The sequence below is a fragment of the Trichomycterus rosablanca genome, chromosome 3 (genome assembly GCF_030014385.1).
Source record: "Trichomycterus rosablanca isolate fTriRos1 chromosome 3, fTriRos1.hap1, whole genome shotgun sequence".
Taxonomy (NCBI): Eukaryota; Metazoa; Chordata; class Actinopteri; order Siluriformes; family Trichomycteridae; genus Trichomycterus; species Trichomycterus rosablanca.
The window spans coordinates 37,386,887-37,403,236 of record NC_085990.1 but is presented as its reverse complement, the minus strand read 5'-3'; the positions used below and the strand labels follow the sequence as shown (position 1 = coordinate 37,403,236).

Sequence of the window (16,350 nt, the reverse complement as noted above, 5' to 3'; positions counted from 1 at the left end):
ATAATTATTTTTTCATTCTTTAATATTTTAAAATGTATTTATTAACACTTTTTTTAACACATATTTACAATTTTTTTCAGATGTTTCACATACCAATTCACAGCAGCTTTTTCTTTACTACACGTGTGCTTTAAATAGGGTGTTTAAATTTTCTTTAATTTTCATTTTTCATTGTGCAATACTTGTTTCTACAGCTGCAGCCGGAAATATTCAACACCCAAAGAAAATAAGGATTTATAACTTGACCAAAGAAAACTAATGATGTACTTAAAAGAGAAGGATATTTTGTTAATGCTGCCAAGTCACAATTATTCAACCTCTACATCAGGGGTGTCAAACTCATTTTCACCGAGGGCCACATCAGCATTATTGTGGCCATCAAAGGGCCGATTGTAACGTATTCTGCTGTGATTGCAGTCTGTTGTTTTTCTTAGAGGCTGAATTCTGCATTTATATTGTCCTCCTTTACCACAGACACGGCCTCATAACACAAGAGACGCACCAGATTCCCTTTCTGAAGCACAAACTTGTTTTCATTTTCATTAAATTTCCTCCTTCTGCTTAATTTTCTTACTTATCTTCTTGTACATTTTAGGATCATGTGTAAATATTTCTTAACATCATCTACTGGTGGGATGTGTCACTTTGCAGGTCACAACATCAGCATGCATTTTGAGAGATGCAGTTAATGTAAGATTTTACAGTGTATTTTAAGACAATTGTTCTGCCCTCGCTAATAGTTTATCTTACAAACAGCTGTAGTCAAGTGTTACATCTGGTACAATATGAGATTTAACCAAACGTAAAATAACGCTAACGAGTTAAAATTGTGTGTAAAGATACTAATTGCTATAGTAACGGTAACAATTGTATTTAATTACGGTAAATTTGTAACTAAAACGCTGTGATATACTCACTAAACATTTACAAACAACTGAGAATATAAACGCCACTACTTACAGACGATGCTTTGGTAATATATTACAAGATAATTATTTGTATTTATTATTATTGTTTACATTACTGACTACGCTACCCCGCGTTCTTTTGCCGTAAAAGTCACATGGCTTCCCAGTGAAGGTCAAAGTTAGTTGCCATGACTACGATGACAACAGTTGCCGATTTTAAAGGCGCAGGTGTCCCATTAATTTATAAGTACGTCTCTGTAACGACTCGAACCATCACAACAATCATACAGTCGTTAAACTCTCGCGGGCCACAGAAAATGATGTGGCGGGCCGGATCTGGCCCGCGGGCCTTGAGTTTGACACCCCTGCTCTACATGATATTGCTGATATTAATATGTACAGCTAATCTGTATGACCTGAAGTTGGGTTACAGCATGATCAAGCCATTGGGAACTCAATAACGAGCTTTGATTTGTTATATAAAAACTAAGGAGCTGTCACAAAAGCTGAAAGTCACATTTCATTGCATTAAAGGAACAATTGGTATAGGAAGCTTTATAAGACCTTGAACATTCTAAGACACACTATTGGGAGTATTGTCCAAATGTTCCAAAGAAGTGGCAAACCTGCCTACCCAAGAAAGTGCACAATTTCATCCAGTGGCTAGGGGTTGAATAGTGAATTATATTAGAAATAGATCATTTAGAGTTTAAATGAAAAACATTAACATATCAAAAATGTATGTATGTATGTATCAATAAGTATTATTGCTTTGTTTACTAAGACTTCATGCTTCCAACTTTGCAGCAAGATCTATAAGGACATGAAGAAATGCTTGGTTTTCACGTTTTTCCACACCTGCTTAAAACCTTTGCATGCGCATATATAAATTTATTTATTTATTTTTATTATTTATTTTTATTTTTATTATTTTTTTTTTATATATACACAGTGGTGTCACCATTCAGTCCAACACCATTAACCTGATTATTCACTGTTTTTAGTAGAAGTGATATTTCCACATAGCAAATAATTTACTTGAAAGTGTGGTAGAGTAATGAAAACAAAACAAACCCAACAATTAGGACATGCATGCCACTCATTCTGAGTAATCGAAGCATTGATTGAAAGGGGGTTGTTCAAAATAATAGCAGTGAGGAGTTCAATTGGTGAAGTCATTCATTCTGCAGAAGAACGGGTGTCAAATTTTGCCCTTATTTAAGGTAGGAGGGTGGCAAATGTTGCACAGGTTGGTCATAGCACATTTCCTTCTGAAATACTGGGTAAAATGAAATACAAGAGTACTTTGATTAAAAAGTTGATTGTAGAGGGAAAAACATACAGAGAAGTGCAGCAAATTATCGGCTGCTCAGCTAAAATGATCTCACATGCCTTGAAGTGACAACTAAAACCTGAAAGACGCAGAAGGAAGTGTGGAACTACTGTTGGAATGGATCGAAGAATAGCCAAAATGGCAAAGGTTCAGCCAATAATCACCTCCAGAAAGATCAAGGAACATCTGAAGTTACCAGTGAGTACAGAAGATGATTAAGTGAAGCCAATTTACCAGCAAGAACTCCTTGCAAAGTCCCGTTGTTAAGAAAAAGTCCTGAATGGGTTCAAATTTGCCAAGGAACACATTAACTGGTCCAAAGAGAAATGGCTCAACATGCTGTGGACTGATGAAAGCAAAATTGTTCTTTTTGGGTCTAGTGGCCGTAGACAGTATGTCAGACGACCCCCGAGCACTGAATTCAAGCCAAAGTTCACTGTGAAGACAGTAAAGCATGGTGGTACAAAATGATGATATGGGGATGTTTTTCGTACCATGGTGTTACGCCTAGTTATCACATACGAGGGATCATGGATCAATTTAAATATATCAGAATACTTGAGGAGATCATGTTGCCCTATGTCGAAGAAGAAATGTGCTTAAAATGGGTGTTTCAACATGACAATGACCCAAAACATCTTGGTTACAGACAAACAAGATTGAGGTAATAGAGTGGCCAGCACAATCCCCTGACCTCAATCCCATAGAGAACTTGTGGGCTGACGTCTGAAACACGTTTTTTTTTTTTAGGCAAAACCCAAAATTGCAGAAGAACTGTGGAATGTAGTCTAATCATCCTGGACTGGAATACCTGTTCAGAGGTGCCAGAAGTTGATCGACTCCATGCAACACAGATCTCGGAAACAATTGTTTTGCCACTAAATATTAGTTCAGTAATTTAAAGTAAAGTGAAACCTCAAACATTTTTTTCAGTTTATAGATAAATTTTTTGAGTTTTTAAAGAAAAATGCTGCCACTGCTATTTTTTTGAACAGCCTAATATTCATTTTTCTTAACTTTCTGTAAAGGATGAACACAAACTGGCTAAATTTTGTTGTAGTATTTTCAGTGCATTTGCATTTATGGAAATAAAAGTTATTAGAATGATTTTGTGCTTTATTCACTTTTTTTTAAAATCACTGCTATTTTTTTGAACACCACTGTATACATACATACATACAGTATATATACAGTATATATATATATATATATACACTTATTAATATTTATAAACACATTAGCTTTAAGAACAGAAATGGTGACGAGACTGCAGTGCTATGAAACAGTGCAGCATGGTTTTAACAGCAGAAATCAATGTTAAACTAAATAAGTTCGGTTATCATAGAGCAATCCCACAATACCCATTACATAATTTTTAAAGCCATACTTGAAATAGAATAAATCTTCTAAAATATAAACTAAAGGGTTGAATACAATGATGTGACCTTACAAAGAAATCCTGTGGGTTTTTTTTTTAACCAACATGGTGCAGAGAGGAGCTGATAGCTTCATCAAACTCGGCAGCTTAAGGGATAAGGTAGACGGTTATTGAATTACAGAGTATAAACAACCTGCGTTATCAAGCCAAACAGCTGACAGACAACCAATAAACAAGAATGCAGCAACCTAATCACATCTTTATCTGTACTTGGGAGCAGTGGGACTAGACTAGCTGGGATTATGTTTGAGGAAAAGGAGCTTTGTGATGTTTAGACAAAGAGATTTTGAAATTCTAGAGTTGCAAACTGATCTTTGGAACAAAACTAATATTGCAAGACCAATACAATAGAACATTCCGAGGCAATTAAAGCCATTTAGAAATACTTGTGTTTTGCACATTGTAGCAACATATTTAGCAAAACATATATGCTTCAAACTGAGTGCTACAAATATATAACACAAAACATAAAAAGGACAAATTAGAATTAGAATTACCAAATCTATCTGGTATGCTAAAAGCAATGCTTCATAAATAAATGCACATACAGCAGGTGACAGATTGATGTAAAACCCGAACCAATGTGTGTTGAACCATGAATAAAAAAAAGGTTTAAAGCAGGTGTACTTAATTCATTGAAGCAATTTACTTCAGGCCTAGCTATGTGTCATTTATACAATGCTGAATACACTTACGTGACCTCAATAACAGATCAAGACAACAAAGTAAACAATCTATCTGACTTTGGTTTAGACTTCATTATTGATTATAGATGGCAGAAGCTTCGTTTACAACTACTGTTCAACTGGCTAGTGTTTTATCACGAATGCTACAGGCCTGAATGATCAAACGCTACAGCAGTTGGTCCCACACTTTTCTGCACTGCCCCTCTTTTGCAGATAAGAATATTTTCAAGCCCCTCTCCCCCCTTCAATTCAACACACATGTACATGTTTTTTGCTCCAAACAATGTAATCCATACAAAACGTACTGACTATAACTAAAACGTGACAAATAACCTTTACAACAGAAATTCGTCCATCTTATGCAAGCAGCGCTCAATATGCTTCTTTTATTTGCCTCATTTGCCTTGCTAACTACCTACCCCCCACCCTCACAGTTGCTCCGTGCCCCAAGGTTATGTGGCAGTGTTTTATCATTTGCTCATACTAGGCTCACACCTATGACACTGATCTAAATTGCATTTATTTTAAATATTTCTTTCTAAATATCATGAAAAATAAATGATAGCAAAATGTGGGCACAGTAAGTAAATGATTGATATTTACCCTGAGGTGCTGTGAGAGTTCGGCCTTGGTCCTGGCACCAGCCCACTGGGTGAATATGTGGACTACTGGCATCACACCTGTTTAATCAGAAATAAATCATAAGAAGCTCCTGTTTAATTTTACTTGTTTAATAACATTGTTTTGTGAATGCTACGACATGAATTATTATGACAGCACAGTCAGCTGAACACTCACTAACTAACACAGTTTAGTACTAACTGATTTCAGCTCTTATTTATGATAGAAAAATGTAAGAGAAAAGATCATATATCTTTAACGACTTGGAAAGCTGGAAGGAAAATCGAAATACATAAAACACAAAGATGCACATGCCTTAAAGGCACAGCAAATGATGTGTGCTTTCAATACTGAGGATAACTGAGGCCATGTGGAGAGGAGAGAAAAGAAGTCAACACAGAGTATAAAAAAACGTGGTGTACGTGTGTGCTCTGCAGTGCGCCATGGTGAGATGATTACTGCAATGTGGGAGACTGCTGCAAAGCTCAGAGCTTCTCCTGCTGGAAGTAAACAGTATAACAGAAAAATAGAACACTATCTCCCCCGTTAAACATACCCAATGATGCGCTTATCTAATTAAACACAGGATTTATGTGCAGATCCTCTCTTCTTTTTGAAGGATTGGATTTAATTTTAGCTCAATCTCTGTAAAGTGTGCTGATGAATACCTAGTTCAGGCAGGCAGTTCGAATTATGTTAAACTAACATCAACTGATTCAGGTTATAATTAGTTACCATCAATTAAGCCTTATAATTTGGATATTAGACCCACTTAGCTCTGAATGAATATGTGAATCACTTGAATATGTAAATCAATAAATCTGCAATCACTTAAAAATATTAAATAAAGATAAAAGTACTGAATGAGTGCTTGACAGCTGCAGGCTTGATGCTGACATTTAGTGTATGAAAAGCGAGTCTCTACTGCACATATACCGATTCCCATATGATGCCAATGATGAGCCTTGACATTTCTCAACAATTTACACATACAGTGGTAACTTGAAACTTGACGTAAATTGGTTCTGGAACTAGTGTCGAGTTTTAAAGGCGTTGAGTTTCAAGGTATTTATTCCCATAAGGATGTATGATAAACCTGTTAATGCCTTCCATGGTCCTGTGGAACTGCATATATTTTAGCCTATTGTAAAATAATGGGTTTTTTTGTACACTTACACTAAAAAACAAAACAAATATAATACAAAACACTGAAATACAATTGCAAAAAACGTTAAAAAACAATAAAAAAAAAATACTATAAAACCTGCACTTTACCTTTACTTTTTTATTGTTTCCTTATGCTTCTTAATCTTGGAATACTGAATTCCATTAAGTGAAGGCGCATTCGCATGGAAAGTGACAAAAGAGCTTTTGAGCTTTGCCGAATTTTTCCACGTTAAGTTTTGTGCACTGCCTGTGAATGCGCCTTTACTGAACAGAATATGATTTTCCAAGATTAAGCATCTCCACGATTAAGAAGAGTATGGAAACGATAAAGAAGTAAAGGTAAAGTGCAGGTTTTATTGTATTTTTATATTGATTTTACTGTTTTTAATTGTATTTTAGTGTTTTTATTAGGGCTGTCGAAGTTAACGCGATAATAACGCATTAACGCGATCTCAATTTAACGTAGTGCTGGACAATAATTCGATATCGATATACAGTGTATCACAAAAGTAAGTACACCCCTCACATTTCTGCAGATATTTAAGTATATCTTTTCATGGGACAACACTGACAAAATGACACTTTGACACAATGAAAAGTAGTCTGTGTGCAGCTTATATAACAGTGTAAATTTATTCTTCCCTCAAAATAACTCAATATACAGCCATTAATGTCTAAACCACCGGCAATAAAAGTGAGTACACCCCTTAGTGAAAGTTCCTGAAGTGTCAATATTTTGTGTGGCCACCATTATTTCCCAGAACTGCCTTAACTCTCCTGGGCATGGAGTTTACCAGAGCTTCACAGGTTGCCACTGGAATGCTTTTCCACTCCTCCATGACGACATCACGGAGCTGGCGGATATTCGAGACTTTGCGCTCCTCCACCTTCCGCTTGAGGATGCCCCAAAGATGTTCTATTGGGTTTAGGTCTGGAGACATGCTTGGCCAGTCCATCACCTTTACCCTCAGCCTCTTCAATAAAGCAGTGGTCGTCTTAGAGGTGTGTTTGGGGTCATTATCATGCTGGAACACTGCCCTGCGACCCAGTTTCCGGAGGGAGGGGATCATGCTCTGCTCAGTATTTCACAGTACATATTGGAGTTCATGTGTCCCTCAATGAAATGTAACTCCCCAACACCTGCTGCACTCATGCAGCCCCAGACCATGGCATTCCCACCACCATGCTTGACTGTAGGCATGACACACTTATCTTTGTACTCCTCACCTGATTGCCGCCACACATGCTTGAGACCATCTGAACCAAACAAATTAATCTTGGTCTCATCAGACCATAGGACATGGTTCCAGTAATCCATGTCCTTTGTTGACATGTCTTCAGCAAACTGTTTGCGGGCTTTCTTGTGTAGAGACTTCAGAAGAGGCTTCCTTCTGGGGTGACAGCCATGCAGACCAATTTGATGTAGTGTGCGGCGTATGGTCTGAGCACTGACAGGCTGACCCCCCACCTTTTCAATCTCTGCAGCAATGCTGACAGCACTCCTGCGCCTATGTTTCAAAGACAGCAGTTGGATGTGACACTGAGCACGTGCACTCAGCTTCTTTGGACGACCAACGCGAGGTCTGTTCTGAGTGGACCCTGCTCTTTTAAAACGCTGGATGATCTTGGCCACTGTGCTGCAACTCAGTTTCAGGGTGTTGGCAATCATCTTGTAGCCTTGGCCATCTTCATGTAGCGCAACAATTCGTCTTTTAAGATCCTCAGAGAGTTCTTTGCCATGAGGTGCCATGTTGGAACTTTCAGTGACCAGTATGAGAGAGTGTGAGCACTAAATTGAACACACCTGCTCCCTATGCACACCTGAAACCTAGTTACACTAACAAATCACATGACATTTTGGAGGGAAAATGACAAGCAGTGCTCAGTTTGGACATTTAGGGGTGTAGTCTCTTAGGGGTGTACTCACTTTTGTTGCCGGTGGTTTAGACATTAATGGCTGTATATTGAGTTATTTTGAGGGAAGAATAAATTTACACTGTTATATAAGCTGCACACAGACTACTTTTCATTGTGTCAAAGTGTCATTTTGTCAGTGTTGTCCCATGAAAAGATATACTTAAATATCTGCAGAAATGTGAGGGGTGTACTCACTTTTGTGATACACTGTATATCGCGATAGAAAATGTTTCAATAACGGTGATATGATTTTTAAACAAATTCGATCGATATGCATTACGTCACTGCGCTTTGCCCATGCTACTTTTTTGCGGAAGCATTTCTGCACACAGGTGTTCCCACAGGGACGCAATTCAACAGCGCAGCTCAAGCGAGTAGTTCTCCATCAAAACAGTGCAGTTACACACTCAACATGAATGTCAACCACCAACACAATTACAGAAAAAGTACTAGTACTGAGTACTAATACCACTTATTAATATTACTTCTTATTAGTTGTGGCGCGCTACGAATAAAGGCACCAACGGGATATTCGCGTTCCACTGTTGCCAGATTGGGCTGTTTTCCTCCTAATTGGGCGTGTTTTTTTTTTCAAAAACAATTTAATAGCATTTAAATAACACTTCTATTGAAAAGAGAATATTCAGTTTTAAGAAGCCCCAGCATTGTAGAAGGCTATTAAAAGTAAAGTCAATTTTCAATGCTGATTTGGCTTAATAGTGTTGGTCAGAATGTGTCATATTCTTGAAAGAAAATTTAAATTTGTTTTCCATGCATTCACACTGGCATGTTCTTGGGTTTAAATGAGTCATCAGTACACACAAGTTTGCAATCAAATGATCAAGTATTGCAAAGGAATATCTTTGAAATTCTGTTAAGGTTATAGGCTATATTTTAGTTGTTCACAGGGAAAATGAAAAAAAATAAAAAGCTTATTATGCTAGGCTTGATGTAATTCTACATGGTACTCACTGCCTGTATAGGTAAACAAGTGAGTGACCAAAACGCTACTAGATCAACAGCTACTAGCTACATACAAAAAATAAGGTATCAGACAGTTTCTGTGCCACCCCTGTGTGAGCAATGGTCTCAGTCTGGCCACCCCTATGAAAACTGTCTGGCTCCGCCACTGTCCACAGATGAAAAAGAAGCAGACGAAATAGCTGATAAGAGAGGAAGGACTAATTCAGTGGTGTATTCAGCTTGTATTTCTTGCCAGAAACCAGAAAAGAGGTTTGCAGGTACCGCCATCCAATTTTGGTGTTTTTGGCAGTTTTTCTGACATTTGTATTATTCATATCAATATCGGAATTATATCGTATCGACCGAAATTAAGAGTTATATCGTAATATAAATTTTAGCCATATCGTCCAGCCCTAATTTAACGCAATAAAAAAAAAATAGTGCCGTTAACGCAAATTATATACAGGAAAAATGTACCTATACAGGCAGTGAGTGCCATGCAGAATTACATCACGAAGACCCGCATTGTTATGTTTTGTACTTAACCACGAAATACAAATGACACTAGTTATGTGGAGAACGTGTTGTCTTTATTGCTTAATCCAAACTTGGAGCATCACACTTAAACATAACACGCCGTTACCCGCTGGTCACCTGATACACATATCAGCTCAGTGACGTACAGCACACAGTGGTAACATGATACGCAGATCACGTAAATGATATAGATCACACGCATGATAATAATAAGCTTTTTTCTCTCTTAATTTTCCCTGACAAGTGAAAAACCAAAATATAGCAACCTTAACATTATGAGGAAGAATTTCAAAGATATTCCTTTGCAATACTTTATCATTTCAAGAATATGATACAGACTGACCAACACTATTAAGCCAAATCAGCATTGAAAATTGACTTTACTTTTAATAGCCTTCTACAATGCTGGTGCTTCTTAAAACTGAATTTTTTTTTTTTTAAACAGAAGTGTTATTTAAATGCTATTAAATTGTTTTCCAACAAAATCCGCCCAATCTGGCGGATAACCGCCCAATCTGGCAACACAGGAACGTGTTATTATTCTCGCGTTAACTTCGACAGCCCTAATAAAAACGTATTCTGATATCCAGTTAGCAGCGTAGGGTTTATATAGCAGCAGGTAGAATAAGGTGAGAATAAGGTGCAAAAACAATGCAATATTGTGCAAAGATGCAAGTAATATAGTCACTAGTATGAGTGGGGAACAAGACTTACGTATGTTAGTGTATGTACACCGATCAACCATAACATTAAAACCACCACCTTTTTAAAAACAAAACAAAAAAAAGCCGATTAATCGCGATTAACTATATGAAATTCTGAGATTAATCGCGATTAAAAAATTTAATCGTTTGACAGCCCTAGTTTTTATATAGACTTGTACTAAACCAACAAGTAAGGAATTTCATTAGTGGGGAGAACTTATAAGCAGTAATAATTAAGGGAAGTTTAGTGTCCCTGTGTCGTTCTTTTAGTACAATAATCCCCATTAAGCTTTATTTATTTATTTATTTTTTACTATAAGCATTTTAAACTCAGAAAAGGTGATTCTCACAATTTCTCAGAATCCCCAGCTATAATGCAGATTCGTCTCATATGCACACTTTGATTACACTTTGATACAACAACAATGGTTAGCACCCCCTTCCCCCATCATTTTACAGAATGGAGTGTAAAATGCTGAAAAGATAAATTTTATAAAGCTGTCTACATCAGCACATTAATAAAGTAGGTTGCTGTGTGTACTGCATATTTTTTGACTTGACATATATTCAAAAAACCCACAATACATTTTTAAAGAAACCTAAATATAGAAATGCATGTTTTAAACAACAATGGACGTGAAAAAGAACAGTTGCTGTAAAACAATGTGTCCAAATATGTGTATGTAAACCTTTGACCAGTAGTTGATGGCACAATAGCACAGCAACAGAGGTTCTAGGGACCTCGCTTGAATTTTTGCTCAGAGAAACTGTGTAAAGAGTTTTGCTTCTTATTCCTCCACCCATGTTGGTTTCCTCTGGGTACTCTAGTTTCCTGCCACCTTCTAAAAACATGCACAATGTGGTTTGTGTACTCTAAATTGACTTGTACCCATTTTTTTGAGTAAAGCTAGACCCATGGTGACCCTGACCAGAACAATGTAGTTAGTAAAAATAATAGATATGTATAATACATGCTACATTTGTACTTTGTGGGCAAGATGTGGTAAAAGGAATAAGCCATTAACAATTATAAAAAAATATATTCTGGGGCAAGCAAACAAAGATAGGTTCACCATGAAAATGATTTATATTGAAATTTTTTTTTTAATCTGTGACTTTCAAAAAATGACAAATGAAGCATGAATTATTCAATGAGTTCTATCTGAGGGTCTCTTACCAGTAATCGTAGGTGTCATCCCAGTTGTCAAAGTGAACCAGGAAGCGATTTTCAACAATGTCTGCCACAGTGGCCACACAAACCAGACAAGGGTTCTTCCTATCCACTGCCTCAAGCTTCATGCCCACTTGAAATTGTGAAGTGGTGGTAGTCTGTTTGAAAGAAATTAGAAATGTGTTTTGATCTTTTCTGCAGAATTTTAATATGTCAAGAACATGAGTTTAATCCAGTTGTGTTCAGTGGCAGTGCAGATTTTTTAATTACCAAGTGTAAATAAATTGAGACCAATAAACAGTACGTGTAGCCAGAGGTTGAGGAAACAGCTTCTCTAAGCCTCCGAGGGAAACACTCACTGAGTACTTTTCAGGAACACTTGACTTTAATGTACATTCATTGGCCATTAATGAGTTACGACCTTCCGTATAGCTGCACTGTGTGAGTATACAATTCCTCACTGTAGGCCATCTGTTGCTCTGTACACATTATAACCCCTCTGCTCCCCATCCTCAATAATGGTTCCCATGCATTTCCCACTAAGCACAATTTTGTTAAGTGGTGGATCATTCTGGCACTGCAATTACGTGTGAATGATATGGTAGTGTGTGCTGTTGTCTTGTGTAAGAGCTTATTTTATGATTTCAGGCATGTGTACTTGTTGTCTTTTTTTGGTATATCACCCCAAATCAGAAAACATTGGGACAGCATGGAAAATGCAAATAATATATTTACATTTACTTAGACTTTTATTTGTTTGCAGACAGGATGAACCTGAGATAATTTCATGTTTTATCTGCTCAACTTCATTTCATTTATTAATAAGCATCCATTCCTGCATTTCAGGGCTGCAACACATAAAAAAAGATGGGACAGTAAAGCATTTACCCCTTTGTAATGTTGCCATACCTTTTCACCACACACCACAGGGCGTTCAGCGTAAACGTGCCCCCTTGGCCTTTAAGCACTGGAATTCCTCCAGATTCCTTGAATCGTTTAATTATATTATGCACTGTAGAGGGAGAAATGTGCAAATCCCTTCTAATCATTCTTTGAGGTACATTGTTTTTAAACCTGTTGACATCACCTGTTTGGAATCACATCATTTAGTTTTTTCACCTCATTACTAGCCCTAAATTGCCCCCGTCCCAACTTTTTTTGGAATGTGTTGCAGGCCTGAAATGCAAGAATGGAGGTATACTAACAAATGAAATGAAATTTAACACAAATTATGCATGAAAAAGAAAACTGCTCATGGCTTCCGGTAATGGTGGCATAAGAGAAAGACATGAAAAGCACAGCTTCTACGCTATAATTCTGTCTGGACATCCCTGATGATACTAAAGACAAATAAAGACCCCTTTGGGCTCCCTAATGCATCCCAGGCTCTATTAAACAGTTTATGATGCCTCCAAAGAAAACAACAGAGAATGAAAAGGAAACAGCTGATGAAAAAGTGATGTTAACATCAGCAACAGCCCCAGACTTCACACCCTTGTGGTTTCAAGCAGAGATGAAAAAGAGGTTTTATAAAACCTGAAGCAATGACTGATGGGCATCTAAACGAAATAAAAAGATCAATGGAGAAAGTTGTTAGCGACTGCCAAGAAATAATTCAGCAATTGATTGATTTCGAAATACGCCAAAATGACTTAGAAAACACCATGATAGACCTACACCAGTATAGCACGGACAATAAAACGCAAATTGAAAACGAATTGAACATGCTAATAGACAAGTTGATGACCTGGAAAATCGCTCTAGGCATCCACCTTGTTAGCTTCCCAGAGGGAGTTGAGGGAAATGATGCAGGCTCATTTTCAGAAAAATGGCTACCTAAAATTCTTGGAACAGAGCAAGACTGGCCATTTGAACTTGAGCAAGCCCACCATACTCTTTAGTGATGGCCTGTGAAACACAAAAGCCATGGGCCATAGTCATAAGATTGGGACACTATAGGGACCAGTTAGGATCATTACTGTTGCACAGGAGAAGAAAAAAGCTCACTAATGGCAATTTAAACATCAAGATCTTTCATGACATTTTCATAGTCCTTAACAAGAAAACCTCCTCAGAAAGGGCTCTGTGACCAAGAAATCACCTACAGCATGTAATATATTCTGCCATCCTCAGGAACGCTCTCCCAAAGAGAGTGCAACCATTCAACCGGGAAAGAAACGGCCAAAGGCTATCTGAACAGTCCATCACCCAGTGGTATTTGGATCACCGGACACATTAACTTGGAGGTGCACATATCCACTTTCCTGTTTAAACATGCTATAATGCTTACTCCATCAATTTGCTTTACAACGTTCAGTTCAGAACTGAAATACTTGTGCATATGACTCCTCTATGAACTCCACCTAATATTTCAAGTATGTTTTAATTAAACAGCATTTGCAGATGTTTACATACAGATGGGTGAGATACATAGTTTAAGAGTTTAGATTCTTTGGTCACTATGTTTTATTTCCAGTACTTTCTGGCACAAAATTACATTTTGGTTTACCTGGCTAAAAATGATCATTCTTCTGTTTCTAAACCTGAGTTCTAGTGTGGGATGCTACAGCTTGAGATTAGCTTGAGCAAAATGCTTGCGAGTTACAACAGGTTACACTTCATTTGGGCAGTGGGTCGGGGGAGGGTGGAAAGCAGAGCTTAATTTGTAAGAAATCAGTATGCTTTAAACAATTTCTACCATGAATTCTACAGGATTACTGGTTTGCGGGTTTTTTTTATCTATGTCAATGACAAACACGGTTAAATATATGTACCTGCCTTGAAATGTGAAAGGCATTAATGAGAACAGGAGAAAAAGTGGTACTGTTTATGAAAAAACATAATGTAGGTATAATTTTACTGCAAGACACATTTAAGTTTTGTACAGCAACTTAAGCCTGCACAACAAGGGCAGGGGCAAACATGTTTTCCTCTATTAACAGTCAATCAAAAGGAGTGGCAGTACTAATAGGTAAAAGAGTGTCATTCCAGCTAAAAATGTTGAGGAGGACAAAAAAGGGAGACAGATCATGCTGACAGGGTACATCTCTTGAAAATGAATGGTAGCCCACCAGTACTGACACACTGAGCTTGCATGTTCGAAACTTAGCTCTGCTAGAAGCCAGCTAGGCTAGTTCGAGGGAGGGGGAATGTAGGGAACCCTCATAACTGCTGCAATTACTACCTCTGCTGGCTGATCAGTTGGCCCTCGAACAATGAAACGGGGGAGATCAGTGTGTGACTCTCCGTGTGTGTGATATAGATCTCTATATAAACCAGCAGTATAGGCAGAAATACAAATCGGGTAATTGGAAATGACTAAATTGGGGTTTAAGTTTTTAAGAATAGACTTTTTTCTAATGCATAAGGCGACTATGTATTTACAAAGGGCTTATGGCAATCTGATCACTCACCCCTACTACTGGTTTTTAACGAACCTAAACACTGCCACATCACCCCACTGCTGCGTTCTCTTCACTGGCTTCACTGCACGCATTCAGTTTAAAACTCTGATGCTCGCCTACAAAGCCAAAAATGGACCAGCCCCAAGCTACCTTCGTGGTCTAAACAAATTCCGCTCTGTACCGAGCAACTTCCAAGCCACTAGTCTCGCTCGACTTGATCCTCCACCCAGGACTAGAGGAAGACAAGCATCAAGGCTCTTCTCTGTTCTGGCACCCAAGTGGTGGAACGAACTTCCTGTCTGTCCAAACATCTGAGTCTCTTGCTGTCTTTAAAAAACGATTAAAAACCTTCATCACCTCTTTACTAAGCACTTAAGCTGACTTGTACTTACTTACTAACGCTCTTTTTCTTTTTCATTTAAAAAAACAAAAAAACAACAACTTTGGTTCTAACAGGTTTTAGCAGATTTGTGTTCTTGGACTGTTTACTTAAACTAGAGTAAGGTAATGTTTACTATGGAAGCACTTCTGTAAGTCGCTCTGGATAAGAGCATCTGCTAAATGCCGAATATGTAAATGTAAAATACTACTGATTATTAAGTCGCCAGACAGGACTTTAAATGCGAGTCAGACTTTATAACAGTTCTAAATGTAAATATTGAGAATTTTTTTTTATTTTAATACTGGCTCCTCATCACCACCGGTTGCATGGGAGTCAGTAGAAGAATTTTTAATGTAACAAAATTATTCCTTATTTATCTGGAGGGAATCCCTAGGAAAAAAAACTGTAAAAATTGAAATTAATATCAATTGGCTAAAAAAGACTGCTGTTTTAAAAAGCTAGGTGTACTGAAATTGGAATATGACACACTGGTCAGTCATGAAGCCAAAAATATTCTCCTTATGACTGAAAAGCACTATTAAAAGCATAAAGATCAAATAAAAAAATTACTAGCATGGCAAATCCGGATTTGCCGGAGGAATCCACTAGATTACTCACCATGATACGTGTGACTAATTTTACTTATTAAAGACCCTTAAAGTATTAATTCAGAATTTATGCCGCACACATCCTAAGGTGCAGATGTAATTACACGGGGTGCTTACTTGGATGTGCTGAATATTCCATCATTGGCAGATAAGTGCAGAGAGCACCTAGAGGCTGACATTTCTAAGAATGAGGCCCAACAGGCTAGTGCTAATCTATTGGTTGAAAAATCGTCCAGTCCCAATGGCTTCTCTGAAGACTTTTTCAAAGACTTCATACCTAAACTGATAGACCCTTTAATACAAATGTACACCCATGCAATAAAGAAACAACATTTATCAGATTCAACAGAACAGGCATTAATAACTCTTCTACTTAAGCATGGGAAGGATACTAAGCTGTGCGGCTCTTACAGACCAATCTGCTTGTCTTAGACTATAAAGATCTTAGCAAAAATGACAACATTAAGGCCTGAACAGGTCATACCGCAGTTGGTTCATATGGATCCAACAT

The 16,350-nt window shown here is 37.5% G+C and overlaps 1 protein-coding gene across 2 annotated transcripts in view; it reads right to left on the bottom strand.

Annotated features, from left to right (window-relative positions):
• LOC134309859 (lethal(3)malignant brain tumor-like protein 4) overlaps positions 1 to 16,350 on the bottom strand; it is a 113,651-nt gene that overhangs the window by 66,262 nt on the left and 31,039 nt on the right. For both annotated transcript variants that reach the window (XM_062991242.1, XM_062991243.1), the window contains exons 9-10: positions 11,452 to 11,603; positions 4,969 to 5,045 (exon numbers count right to left, since the gene is read on the bottom strand). In XM_062991242.1, coding sequence (XP_062847312.1) covers positions 4,969 to 5,045; positions 11,452 to 11,603 — 229 coding nt within the window. The remainder of the gene's footprint in view (positions 1 to 4,968; positions 5,046 to 11,451; positions 11,604 to 16,350) is intronic.